The sequence below is a fragment of the Phodopus roborovskii genome, unplaced genomic scaffold, assembly GCF_943737965.1.
Source record: "Phodopus roborovskii unplaced genomic scaffold, PHOROB, whole genome shotgun sequence".
Classification (NCBI taxonomy): Eukaryota; Metazoa; Chordata; class Mammalia; order Rodentia; family Cricetidae; genus Phodopus; species Phodopus roborovskii.
The window spans coordinates 1,590,565-1,603,771 of NW_026126625.1; the positions used below are offsets into that span (position 1 = coordinate 1,590,565).

At 38.3% G+C, this 13,207-nt stretch overlaps 1 protein-coding gene across 1 annotated transcript in view; it reads left to right on the forward strand.

Annotated features, from left to right (window-relative positions):
- Positions 1–13,207, forward strand: part of Akap13 (A-kinase anchoring protein 13) — a 269,583-nt gene that overhangs the window by 114,843 nt on the left and 141,533 nt on the right. Inside the window, 1 exon segment of the mRNA XM_051206584.1 lies at positions 1,900–2,083. Coding sequence (XP_051062541.1) covers positions 1,900–2,083 — 184 coding nt within the window.

Consider the following 13,207-nt stretch of genomic DNA (forward strand, 5'->3'; position numbering starts at 1 on the left):
CCTGATAAGGCTGGAATTAACTGGCTTTGAAAAAAATACCTGCATATTTCCTGGCCGTAAGTGCTTAGTGCTTTGGTATTTTTGATAAGGTTGTCAGAGTGTTGTGAACGGCATAAAGCACAAGTTAGATGTGTTTAATCCTCAAAGAAAATTCTTTCTGCCTTTCTCACTGGCCTTGCCACTTTTGGAGAGTGTGCTTACTAAAATTTATGCTTGGAAACATAATTATTTCTCCAAGAACATTATTTTCTGTGAGCTTTTTAGGGATTGGGGTTCAGTTTTTAGAGTACTGAGTGTTGAACCAGACCCCATGGATGTTCATTCTGCTCTAGAGCTATTTTTTTTCCCCAGTCCCCAAGACATCGATTTTTTTTTTTTTTCAGCCTCCATCCCTGCTTGAGCTCATTGCAAGTCCCAAATTGATCCCATGTATTAAAAAGACCAGTTTGTCTTTAATGAAACTATTGGTCATAAGGTAACACAAGTGGTATTGGAAACAGTGCAGTTGGAGAGATATCTGGAGAGATCTCTCCATGATTAAGTGCTCATACTATATTTTCAGAAGACCTGAGTTCAGTTCCCAACACTCAAATCAAGTGGTTCCTAGTTGCCTGTGACTCCTGTTCCAGAGGATTCAATTTCTGTGTGGCACTTCACTCACTTGCAAAACCCTCTGCAGTTCATTGTAAAGCCACATCTGCCGATTTCAGAGTCAAGGAAAACACTGAGATCCATCCAAGAAGTATGAGAATGCTAAGTAACGAAGTTAAGACCCAGAAACCATTAATAATAAGAGGTGGAAGCGAAGCTGAGAGGAGGAAGGAAAACACAACCCCTAGAGATAAGTAGTGTCACATGTGGGGTCATGGCAGCATCTCTGCCTTGGTCCTAGCGCCTGTCTTCACAGCCCAGCACAAGACCATGAGCTAGAAGTGTTGTTAATGAAGCTAACATGTAATTTGAAGCCCAAAAACAGGGCCAGAAACAGAGAAAGGGAGGAGAGCTGGTATGAGTGAGAACCCTACTTGCCTGCCATCAGCCCAGCATGTCACCTACCCTTTTCTGTTACAACAGTTCTGAGAAGTGATGATGCCTTGCTCCAAGGACATGAAAGTGAAGGTCAGACAGGCAAGTGAGTCATGCACAGTCACACTGAACCCACTTTTGCCTGGTCTGAAGCCCTTTCTCATCCTACCCACTTTCTAGTGACCCAGTATGCAAAAAAGGATCCTTCATTTCCAGTGTGAAATAAACTCAAGCACATGGTGAGATTTATTAGTGTAGTCTTACAGTTGGTCTCATTGTACCTGAAGATTCATTTCATTTTCTCATTAAACAAACACAAAGCTGGTAGTGCCAGCAATTTGATATGCCCGTAGTGTGAAGGACTAAAGACCTGTGTGTACTTAACAAGTCAGACCTGTTTTTACTGTTTAACTAGCCAACTCCTGTCTGAGCGTTCTTTAAAAAATAATTACACCCTTCAGAGCATACCCATCTAATTCCTGACAACTGTTCATCTTAGAGCCCCATCACAAGAAAGGAACTGCATTTACTTTGGTTATTGCCATTGGTTTTTTTTTTTTTTTTTTTTTTTTTTTTATGGATGGAACATAATGTAGTCACAATTTATCAACCTCTCTGAAAAGGTACAGAAATATTTTGGTTCTCTCTGTAGGCATTTGTCTCCTAATGAAGATTTTGTGATTTTGTGTCATAGTTTCTTTCTAGTTTTGTTGCTTTTACTTGAAAGGGGGTTTTACCTGGAAAAAGTTGTTTGCTGTATGCTATAGTTTCCCTTCAAGATGCTAGATACTTGGAGGCAACAGTGTGGTGGTTTCATTGGTCTTTGTTGGTGGTTATTGTTTATTTATTCTTATGTTTATTCCCCATTTACAGATGGTGGACCCCGGGAAACATTAATGCATTTTGCCGTGCGGCTGGGACTATTGCGGTTGACATGGTTCCTGTTACAGAAGCCAGGTGGCCGTGGAGCGCTCAGCATCCACAACAAGGAAGGGGCAACGCCTGTAAGCCTGGCATTGGAACGAGGTTACCACAAGCTCCACCAGCTACTGACTGAGTAAGTGTTCATTCCTGTCACCCTCTTGTCATTAGCCCCACCCTGTACTTCAAAGTAGTACAGCCCACTGACTGTCCCTGGCCTGCTTGCCTGTGCGCCTGCCTCCGAGGAGGTCTGTAAGCTTGCTCCTGCTAACTGCTTCATCGTTGAGAGGCCATTGTGAGTCATGTTACCATTTTTCTTTCTCTTGTCTGTTTTCACTGCTTCTTATTGCTCGTATTTTATTTTGAACTCAGAATGAAATCCTGTCAGTGTAACATTGCTAGTGTATAGTTCATATGGTTGAGGGAGAACTGTTTTGCTGTGTCACACTTGTATTCCTGGTATGTATTCAAGACATGAATGAATAATTAGAAATTAATAGCTAGATGTTATAATTGTATAGAAAATGTGGTAAAAAGTTGAATTTTGGGTTGAATACAATTTCTGTGAATAAAGTTAAGAAGCAATGGTTTCTTATGAGTAACAGTTAAAAACAATTGCATTATCGTGGAAATATGCAATAGGAAATCCTGTTTGTCTTTGAGTTCAGTTCTTGTATCTTTGAAGATTTCTTTGGAGGAAGACTAGTAGTCAAAACATTGAAGGATTTGTTTCCCCTTTATAAATAAAGGAATAAATAGAGTCGCCAGTGCTTTTTCATTGGAATATTTTCTTGCTTAATATATTTTTACTAGTTTTATGATCACCATTTTTCTGTTGTATATACGAACCAAACTATATCTGTTCCCTGTTCTTTAGTATGAGATATCTGTGTAAACTGAGGCAGTATTTCCAGGTACTTTGCCTTGCTTGAGTTAGATTTAATTTAGTTGCATTTGGTCTCTCTCTCTCTGTCTTTGTCTCTCTCTCTGTCTCTGTGTCTCTTGTCACTCTCTCTTTCCCTTCATTTGCCAAACTTATAACTTTCCCAGTTAAGCCAGGCAGAAAGGTCCTTGCAGATAGCTTTGCAGTGGGTACAGTGGGATACAGTAGTGGAAGGAGGGACACCTTCATCTCGGATGAGCTTTGGATACCTGAGCTTTCTTATGACTATAGTCTATTCTGTTCCTTCGTACTTACCATCTGGCCAGTGATCAGTTTCATTCTGTTTGCCTCATGGTTTCAGGGAGGAAGACATTGCTTTAAAAATGAAAACAGTTAACTCAGAATAACTGTTAGGATTTTTAAATGCAGTTCCTCCAGATTTGATATTACAGCTGAGTTTTTGGACTGCCATCCAAATGGGGAAATAAAATGATTGCACAGCTTTATTATATGTTTGGACCAGGGTGTCACAAGACAGTTATTGCAACATGACTTTAAGAGAGTTGGAATATATTTATTCTTGGAGATTTTTGACTTACTTCAGAATACAACCTCTGTTACTTACAGATAAGTAAACGTCACTAATGCTTCCTTTCAAAGGGAGAGTGGTGAGGGAAAAATCAATCTGAGAAATGGAAGTAGAGGACTTTGGTAAGACTGTGACCACTTTATTGCAGGTCCCTCTCCCTTAGCATGAATTCCACTGGGTAGTTACTGTTGTGAAGCCAAGAAAAAGTGCTGAGTCACAGCTGGTAATTAAAACAGTAGATGTGATTCTCATAGTTCTCTTAGTTGAATACCAGTAGGCTTTGCTAAAACTCAGCCATGATGGTGGGTCAGAAGAGATCATTGTTTCTCTCTATTGTGGACACACACACTCTAAAATGCACTCTTTGGGTTAGTTTTAATTATATAAGGCAGTTATGTAACCATCACCACTATCCATTTGTAGAGTCTACCGTGAACTCACAGAAACCCTGTACACATGTAGCACCCACTCTGCATTCACTCTTTCCCTATCCCCTGGTAACCTCTGTTCTACTCCCTTTCTCTAAGAATCTCCACTCTAGGTACCTTACATGAGTAGAACATAGAGCCTGCTTCTTAAGATTCAGCTATGAGCCAGGAGTGCTGTAATCCCAGCACTCGGAAGACAGAGGCAGGTGGTTCACTTTGAGTTCAAGGTCAGCCTGGCCTACATAGTATGACTCTGGCTCTAAAACAAAAATGATTCAGCTGTGTTATGTAATATGTATTAGTATATAATGTTATTTTAAGATTTCTAAAAGAGATTTAATACTCATAAAAAAAGGTAGTAGATAAGGTGGTGGATATGTTAAGTGGGATGGTTTAAATAGATTTATATTGTATACATCTATCAAATAGTTATGCACCATAAATATGCAGGTTGTTTTTTGGAGGGGGCAGTTTTTAAAAAGCCAAAATGAAGTTAAAAGATAGAAGTAGTAACCTAAATGTTCATCAACAGATGAATAAACAAAACATAAACAAAATGTGTATGCACAGAATGGGATATTATTTATTAGAGAAGAAGCAGGCAAGTCACCTCAAAGAGGCAAATTAACTGATTTATGGTAAGAAGGCAGTGAGCCTGAAATAGGTGACAAATCTCCTAACAGTTTGTTCATTGCTTGTGGGACCCTTACGAAGAGTCTGAGGAATAGACTTGGTAGAATCTTTACAGAATACTGCAGAGTTTATGGACATTCCTGAGAAAGGGGTTTGTTTTACAGGACTCATAAAAGTTTATTTTGAAATTGAAGAATTGCTGACTGCATGTTGCTGTCTCTCCAGCATATACTAAAATGTTTAGACATTGTATATGACTGTCTTCCCCTCACATTTTAGTTTTCTTTTACACAGACCTGCCTGATTCATCTTGTCTTCTCCCTCTCCATCATTCCTTTTCCTTCCCCTTCCTTTTGTGGTACTGGAGATTGGGCTCAGGGCCTCAGGAAACGATAAGCATTCACATGCACACACTCACATCATGCTTACCAGAGGAGGGCATGTGGTGACTTCCTCTATTGCTCCACCTGAAAGTTTTTTGGTTTTTGCCCTGAAACTAGAGCTCGGTTTGCTCTCTCTCTCTCTCTCTCTCTCTCTCTCTCTCTCTCTCTCTCTCTCTCTCTCTCTCTCTCTCTCTCTCTCCCTCCCTTCCTACCTTCCTCTCTTCCTCCTTCCCCCCCTCCCCCAGCTAGACTGACTGGGCAGCAACCTGATCCTCCTGTCTCCACTGCCATCACTAGGATGTCAGACCTGAGCCCATCATGCCTGGCTTTTTATGTGGGTTCTGGGAATAGGAGCTCAGATCTAGTCCTTGCACAACAAGCACTTTACTGAAACATCTCTCAGCCAAGGCCTTCCTCTTTTGTCACCTCTTTCTTTCTTTCTTTCTTTCTTTCTTTCTTTCTTTCTTTCTTTCTTTCTAAATTAGGACCAGATTGAGGAAGGATTATGCACTTAAAAGAAAAATCCAAACAACTAAATAGCTATTTACATTCTAGTTTGTGATGGTTAGTGTCAGGAATAAAGCAGCTCCTGTTGGGACCTCATGTCTTAGGTCCCCAATCCTGAGGTGCAGCAGGAGATAGACAGCGGGCAGATGGGAAGCAGAGACCTGTAGATGTGACTCATATTGAGGGGAAGCTAAGAAAATAAAGGAAGGGAAGAGAAAAGAGATAAAAAGACACACAGACAGGATAGAAGAGAAGGGGTAAGACAGGAAAGGTCCTGTCTGCTCTTCAGAGGAGGGGGGTGTGCAGGGGAGCAGAAGTGGATGGATCTTTCTTTTAAAGAGCCAGGGTACATACACCTGCCATGCATAGGTGGGTGAGAGGCGGGTCCAGATTTGCCTGGATTACAACAGTTAGTGTAATTGTTGACTTGACAGAATGTACAGTCACCTGGGAGATGGGCCTCTGGGCCTATCTAAGGGAGATTATCTTGACTGCGTTTACTGAGATAGGAAGAACTGCCTACTGTTGGTGATACCATTCTCTGCTTGGGGCCCTGGACTGTGTAAGTAGAATGAATACAGTATGACCAGCTGTGTCAGCTTCTGCTTCCTTTAGTTCTTCCCTGCCAAGATGGACTGAACCCTATAAGCTTTTTATAAACCCTTAAGTTGCCTTTTTTTAGCCTATTTTTTCATAGCAACAGGAAAATACATGGTAAAGGATTCTTCACAAATACATGTGGACAAAAGTAAAAATGTAAGTAGAAATGACCTCCAATACAGTACCATTTCAAACATAATTCCCTAATAATGAACCAGTTGTTGAAATGGGTGACATTTTTAAAATTTTATCAGTCATATAGGCTTAAGGGTATGCTGTGATCATATATCTTTCTGTACTTTCAAATCATTACACGTTTTAGTTCAATTCTCACAACCCAAATCATTCTTAAAAAAGATTCAGTTTTACACCTTTAAATTTTTAAAATTGCTTTTTAAAGATTTATTTTGTGTGTTAATGTTTTGCTTATATGTATCGATGTGTACTAACTACATGCATTCTTGGCTCCCATGGAGTCAAGAAGAGGGCATCAGATCCTCTGGAACTGGAGTTATGACTGGTTCTGAGTCACCATGTGAGTCCTTGGAACTGAACCTGGGCCCTCTGGAAGAGCAACAAATGCTCTCAACCTCTGAACCATCTCTCTAGCCTTTAGCTTGACACCTTTCTGGCATAATTCATTTGCAGATAAGAAAAAGTATAGCCAAGTTCTTCATATCATGCATTCACATATGATACCCCCCAATCTTCATATCCTGTCTAGTTTCTTTATGATACTGGAGTGACTCTCATCAGAACCACATATTATACTGAGGAGATTACATCCTTGGGCATCTTCTCTTTCATCTCCTCTGGGTTTGGCTATAGAGTGAGGCCCTAGATCCAAAACATTGTGGCTCTGCTTCACTAGCTTGTAACCACTGTGTTCTGATGTCACCAGAGTCACTATCAAGGATAGTTTTGTCAGTCTTCCTCCCCCCCCCTTTTTTTTTTTTTGTTTTTTTGTTTTGCTTTGTTTGTAACCTGTGATTGTTACCTTTAACTTAGTCTAGTGACAAGAAAGGGGACAGATACTGACTTGTTATTCCCATTTTGATCTTACACTATTACTGTGAGTATATTTGTGATCTGAAAATTTCTTCACTAAAATGTTCCCAGTCTTGTGAGAAATCTTAGCCCCGAAGGAGTTCATATAGTCCGGATCCAGCATCAGCTAGAGCATATTCATTTCTTCCAGTTTATAGTTTATACCCAAGATCGAGTGTAGGTAATGGATAAAGCAGGAGAGGACTCCAGTTGGCAGGTCCTTGGTATAGTCAGTGCTAAGAAGTGGTAACCTTAGGTAAAGGTGGCCTTGGAGTAGTATGAGAAGACAAATTTGAGTCAGATTTTATTAGATTTTGCTAGCATCTCACATATCATAAAGAAGGAATTTTAGAACTTGGGGTCACTTATGGAAAAGACAGCACCGAGAGGAAGGGGCAAGCTCTAGGTAGCACCTAAGAATGTAAACCTGGTAGCATGTTTGCTCTACCACTTTGGAATATATTGTTGCAGGTATATTGTTTCTCAAGTTTTGCTTTCTTCAATTTGACAAATGATGATACTGTCTTATTATCCTCAAATGGTAGCTAGGAAACTGGACTATGTAGTGCAAAAATTATGGCTGAGCGTCCAGATTCTAGATAACTCTGTGGGATAAATAAAGGGACCCTCACCATTTGAGTCTAGAGAGATACTGTGTCGTGTATTACTGTTGAGAGGTAAAACTCTTCAGGAAAATCGTAGCTTCCTCACTTGGATGAGTGGTTTGGAGTCACTTGCTGCCCTGCCTCAGTCACAATTTGGTTTGACCCAGATGAAATTTGTACAGGTGCTTTGCTAAACTGCATGGCTATCTACTTGAAAGTTTCATAAAATTGTGGGTAACGGCGTCAATAACAGTAAGGCTACTAAACTGTACAACTCTAATTTGTTTGATTGGTCTTCTGGGAAATACACACACACACACACACACACACACACACACATCGTGGTTTTCTGGAAGTTAAAATTAATAGAGAAATGGAGGAAGTTTCAGAGCAGCCACTTTTGAATGTGAAGTCTCCCGCCGTAAGGCAGTATCACAGGTTGATTTTAAAGTGATGCACGTTGCTTCTATGTTTAGAAGAAAAGAATTTTCTTTTAAGATTGTCAGCTCCAGAGTGTTGACATAAAGTGCTGAGGTATTCCAATTGCTAATAAGAGCGAGTTCACAAGTATTTACCTTCATAAGCTTTATCTGACTTATAGTATTGTTTTAACACATATTTGTTGAATGCCTTTGTGGTTCTGAAATCCATAGTTAGCACATTACAGATATTATTTTATTTTAGCCTTATAATGACCTTTCTGAAGAAAATGCTATTTGTGATTTATGAATGAAAATGGATGCACACAGAACTAAAATAACTACTGAAGGATACACAGAAGTGGTCTTACACACATATCAGTGGAAGTACAAGGCCAACATCCATCCCTTATAGAAATTTGACACAGAGAGAAGAAATTCATGAAGTCACTGCTAGGATGCAGGATTAAATAGTGCTTAACTATAGAAGGGTCGTCTACTTTCCATTTAGCCACAGCTTCTGCATGGAGAACAAGATCCTCAATGTAATAACATGCAGTTAAAGGACTCATTAGGACTTTTCAGGTATGATTGGTTACTCTTATGCTGTTGTCTTTATTTTGAGTCTTATAAAAGTCTTATGAATGGGTAGAATAAATACTATTGTCCCCATTCTAAAGTTGTGGAAACTGAGGTGAAGGAAATGAAGTGCTTGCCCATAGTCATAGGCCCATAAAGTAACAACTAAGCTTAGCCTGAAGTCTCCTGATGATATTTGTAAATGTGAAGGAACCAGACTCAGACCCTCATAAGTACCAAGTGCTCAGTCACAGGCTGTTGTAGTAGGCAGTATTAGCCCTTCTTGGAGGGTTTATGCTTATAAGTTTTTGAGTTTTGCTTTTGAGACACTTAAACAAGAAACCTGAGTCCTGTCAGGCATATTGAATAAGTATGTGCACACATCTCACAATAGAACCAAGGACAATTGTGCAAGATGTTCTGTCAACACTGTGATTGCCTTTTGGGGGCCCTCCTAAGGACTTGATAAGTGGATCCCAATAGCTTATCTGTTACAAAACAAGTTTGGAACTTTTGCTTTTGCTTAAGAGGTGGTGGAAAGATGAAATAGCTATGGAAACTTAGTTCTAAAATAATGGCCAGAGAGAAGGATCAGGAACGGCCGGACTCCCACCTAGCTTACTTGTTAATCCTTTCCATGGCTTCTCATTTAAACTAGATCAGCAAATATGAGGTATCTCATATCCTGGAGTATCTAAGTAGCTTGCCCAAGGGTATATTCAAAATCCTGACTTTTGAAAAAAAAAAAAAGTCATCTTTGGTAGCAATATCAGGTTTTTGTTTGGCAGTATGCTAGGAAATTGCAATGTGCATGTCTTTTAAAAATGATGAACTTTATTCAACAGTAATTCAAATGACCATATTCTATATTTGTACTAGGCATTTTTCAGAAATGCTTATTTTCTCTGTAGCCCATGGGGGATGAGGACGTTCTCTCCTTTTCACAAAGAAACAGAAAGCAGCAAAAATGGGTAGTAGAACAGGATCTGTACAGCTCCAAAAGTTGAGTTTTAACATTGCTTTAAGCATCCTATAAAAGATAGTAGTAGGTATTAGAAGTTAGGTCGGATCATAAGGCCTTCCCTAGCATCTTTTATTTCAGTCTTTCCTCTCTCCTGTATGATGTCAAGTGGATCTGAGCAAGTGTTCCTTCTCTGTTGCCATGTAATGTTTAGGCCTAGAGTTTCTCCTATTTGTGGAATTACAGAGCTTCATCTATACCAGCATTCTGTGTGGCACAGCTCAACAGCTTATGGGTTTTTTTGTTGTTGTTTTGTTCTTGTTTTTTTTTTCCCTGGACTATAGAGTTTAGTAGGTACAGATCAGAAAATGAAGGATTGCTTAGAACACCTACTTTATACATTAATATACCTAATATATGCCAATAAAATATTTATAGAAATTGTGTTAAATAACCATTTTGCAAAAAAATACTTGCCTCAAATTGAGTACCATTAGCATGGAATGAAGTTGTGTGATTAAAAAAAAAAAACATAATCCTGTACATTTGTTACAGTTTAGTAATTGTACTTTTGGCAACTTGTTCTTACAGTGGAAGGACTTCTCCAAATTATCATGCTTTAGATTATCCTTCAGTTATTTAACTTGTGTGTACTTTTTAATGTCACACCAATAATATCTGTAATTAATTGGATTATAATAATCAAGTCAGTAAAGTTTTTAGTCACATGTTTTCTTGAAAGTATTTGTATTAACATTCTTACTTAGCCAGTTGCAAAGCTCATTTCTCTGTCCAAATTGGCTGGCATTATATAACAATCATTTTGACAAGGTTTTGTTTAAATGTTTAGTGTACACAGGCACAGAAAAAGATTTGTATTCTTTTAATACTTTTATTAAAGTTTTGTTTTGGTATTAGTTAATAAAATTAATGAATTAGGTGCCTAACTTTTTTTCAGATATATTTTCCTCATGTTTGTGGATTGAGGATAAGTTATCCTAGTTAATATTTTCTTTTCTATAGAATTTGGAGATGGCTATGTTGTTATTCTGCTTTTAATTTTTCTATAAATCATGAATAATTTATAAATAGAACTTTTGATTAAAAGGTCAATTGCTTACATAGGATGAGATAGGTATAATTTAGAATTCTTATAGTTTTTCATTTTTAGCTTAATTTTATTTATGTAATCTACTTATTGTGTTTGTATATGCATTGGTGTGTGTTGGTATACATGCCCACATATATACACTTAGAGCCTAAAACTTGGTTCCTGTATTTTTTTTTTTTTTTTTTATTGTTCTCCACCTTATTTTTTGAGACAGCCTCTCAGTGAACCAGGAAATGCCCAGTTGGCTAGATTGGCTCATCAGTGAGGTTCTAGGATCCACTTGATCCAGACCTCTCAGCTCTGCAATTACTGGCAATTACTCTACCTCTGGCTTTTTATGTTGGTGCTGGAGATCTGAATACATTTCTTCATGCTTGCATAACAATCACTTGACCCTTGGAGCCTTTTCCCCCCAGCATATTTAATCTTCTTAAATGTTAATAAATGCCATTTTAAAAAGTGTATAAAGATCTAATATTTGTAGTTCTTGTATATACCTTTAAATTTTTATAAACATTTGGCTCAAGAAAGATAACATTTTCTTCCTAAGTTTTCTGTCACAAGTACATTTTCTCTTTACTAACATTGTAAAAGTAGTTGTCCATATGAAAATTAGTTCTGCAATTAATAACAGTTTTTATAACTTTGTAGCATTTTACTGTAGATGAGAAAGTTGAAGTGCAGAGAGAATCAAGATCACACAGGTGGTTCTGTCAGAGTAAGGAAGCCAAACTAAGGCTTTTCTAATTATGTTTTAATTATTCCTGAATTTTTTTCTTTTCCTAATTATTTAAGAAGAAAATGTTTACAACACAGTACAGATGATAGATGACACTTACTAAAGTATGTGCCTCTTGACTTTTGTTTTCCTTTGTACTTCTCCTGTACTAGTTATTTAGGGGAGAGTGGCAGTTCTCTCTCCTTCAGTAGTCTGGATTTAGTTTGGGCTCATATGTTGGTCCTCAGGGCAGTGGTCATAGAAGGTGAGAAACACTGGGCAACCATAAAGTCTGAGAGAACCACACTGGGAGAGATGAAGGGGGTTCTTATAACCAGAACTAGTTATAAAAGCCTAAAGCTGAACCCAAGTGATTCTTTGGCTTTTGTCTAGTAATGTGACCCCTGCTTCCATATATGCTTTAGAATTCTGTGCCATCCACCCTGAGATGACATAACCAAGGAGAGTAATGAAAATGGACAAATACACCCTGCACCTCCCCCACCCCTCAAAAAAGGAAGAAGAGGAAAGCAACAAAATTCCTAGTGAATCTGCATATATGTGAATATTTATCTGACAATACCTAGATAAAATGATAGTTCCATTTTGAGCAGAATAACTTTTTGCCCTTTGGTCTACTTGCCCCGCTTCTGGAATTTAGACTTTCCAGCTCCATTTCAGTGGAGTTGTGGTTGATATTGTACACCACATTGAGGTTTGGCAATGTTACAGTGATGTGGTTTCATGAAAGATATTGCAGTAGCTCTCAAATAAGGAACCAGATGTTGCAGTTCCTTGTCCAAAGTAGGCTCAGGGGCAGAATGCCCCATTTTCGAGGGCTGGCCTGTGTGCTTTTGTCTTTCCTTAAAGTGATAGTATGAGTCCAAAACCCAAATAGGATGGGCTTGAGATATTCGTGGTGCTTGAGCAGACAAGTGTAAGTATCAGCTTTCACACTGATGTATTACTAGTCTTCACTAATGTTTTCCACTAGGTTTTTGTTGTAACTGAGCAAGAAGTAGCTTTGGACTTCCCCTAAATGACTATTGTTACTAAGTCTGGAAAACTGTTTTCTTTGTACTTAACTTGTTGGGGATTTTCATGTATGTTAGCAGTAAGCCTAATTTTTTTTTCTTTTCTCTCTCTCTCTCTCTCTCTCTCTCTCTCTCTCTCTCTCTCTCTCTCTCTCTCTTTCTTTCTTTCTTTTTTGAAGTTGCAAGGTGGGAAGGTAGAGAGAGATATGATTGACTGTTGCATAGCATTTAGGTTACTCAGAAGTAGTTGAAGTCTACTGTAGACATATTGAATTTGTTGAACTGCATATGTAAATTCTTGGGTTTGGTGCTAGTTATATACTTGCAGTTTGGATGCTATAACCTTATCTCTAAAGAATGACTTCTAATTTATATTATTCTACAATTTTAAAATGTGTTGTGGATCTTGTAAAATTTAGGAAAACAAATTCCTAATATGCCTGATTGGCTTCTGCTACATATCATGTCAAATTTTTGTGCAATTTAGATATTGCTATAATTTGAAGCTACTGCAATGGTAGGTAATGCTGGAAGTAAAAGTGAGGCACATGGTTTTAGAATTGAGTCTGTATATAATTTCTGACCTTTTGATATATTAGCTAGGTGTTCTGGAGGCCAATAACCTCTCAGTTCTAAATTTCCTTATATGCAAAATGTAAATACAGTGATACCTACCCCCAGGGTTATAAGGATTAAAGGTGGCTAATTAATGTAATGTCTGGTTTCTTACTGAGCATCTAACATTGTTTGTTAACATCATCCT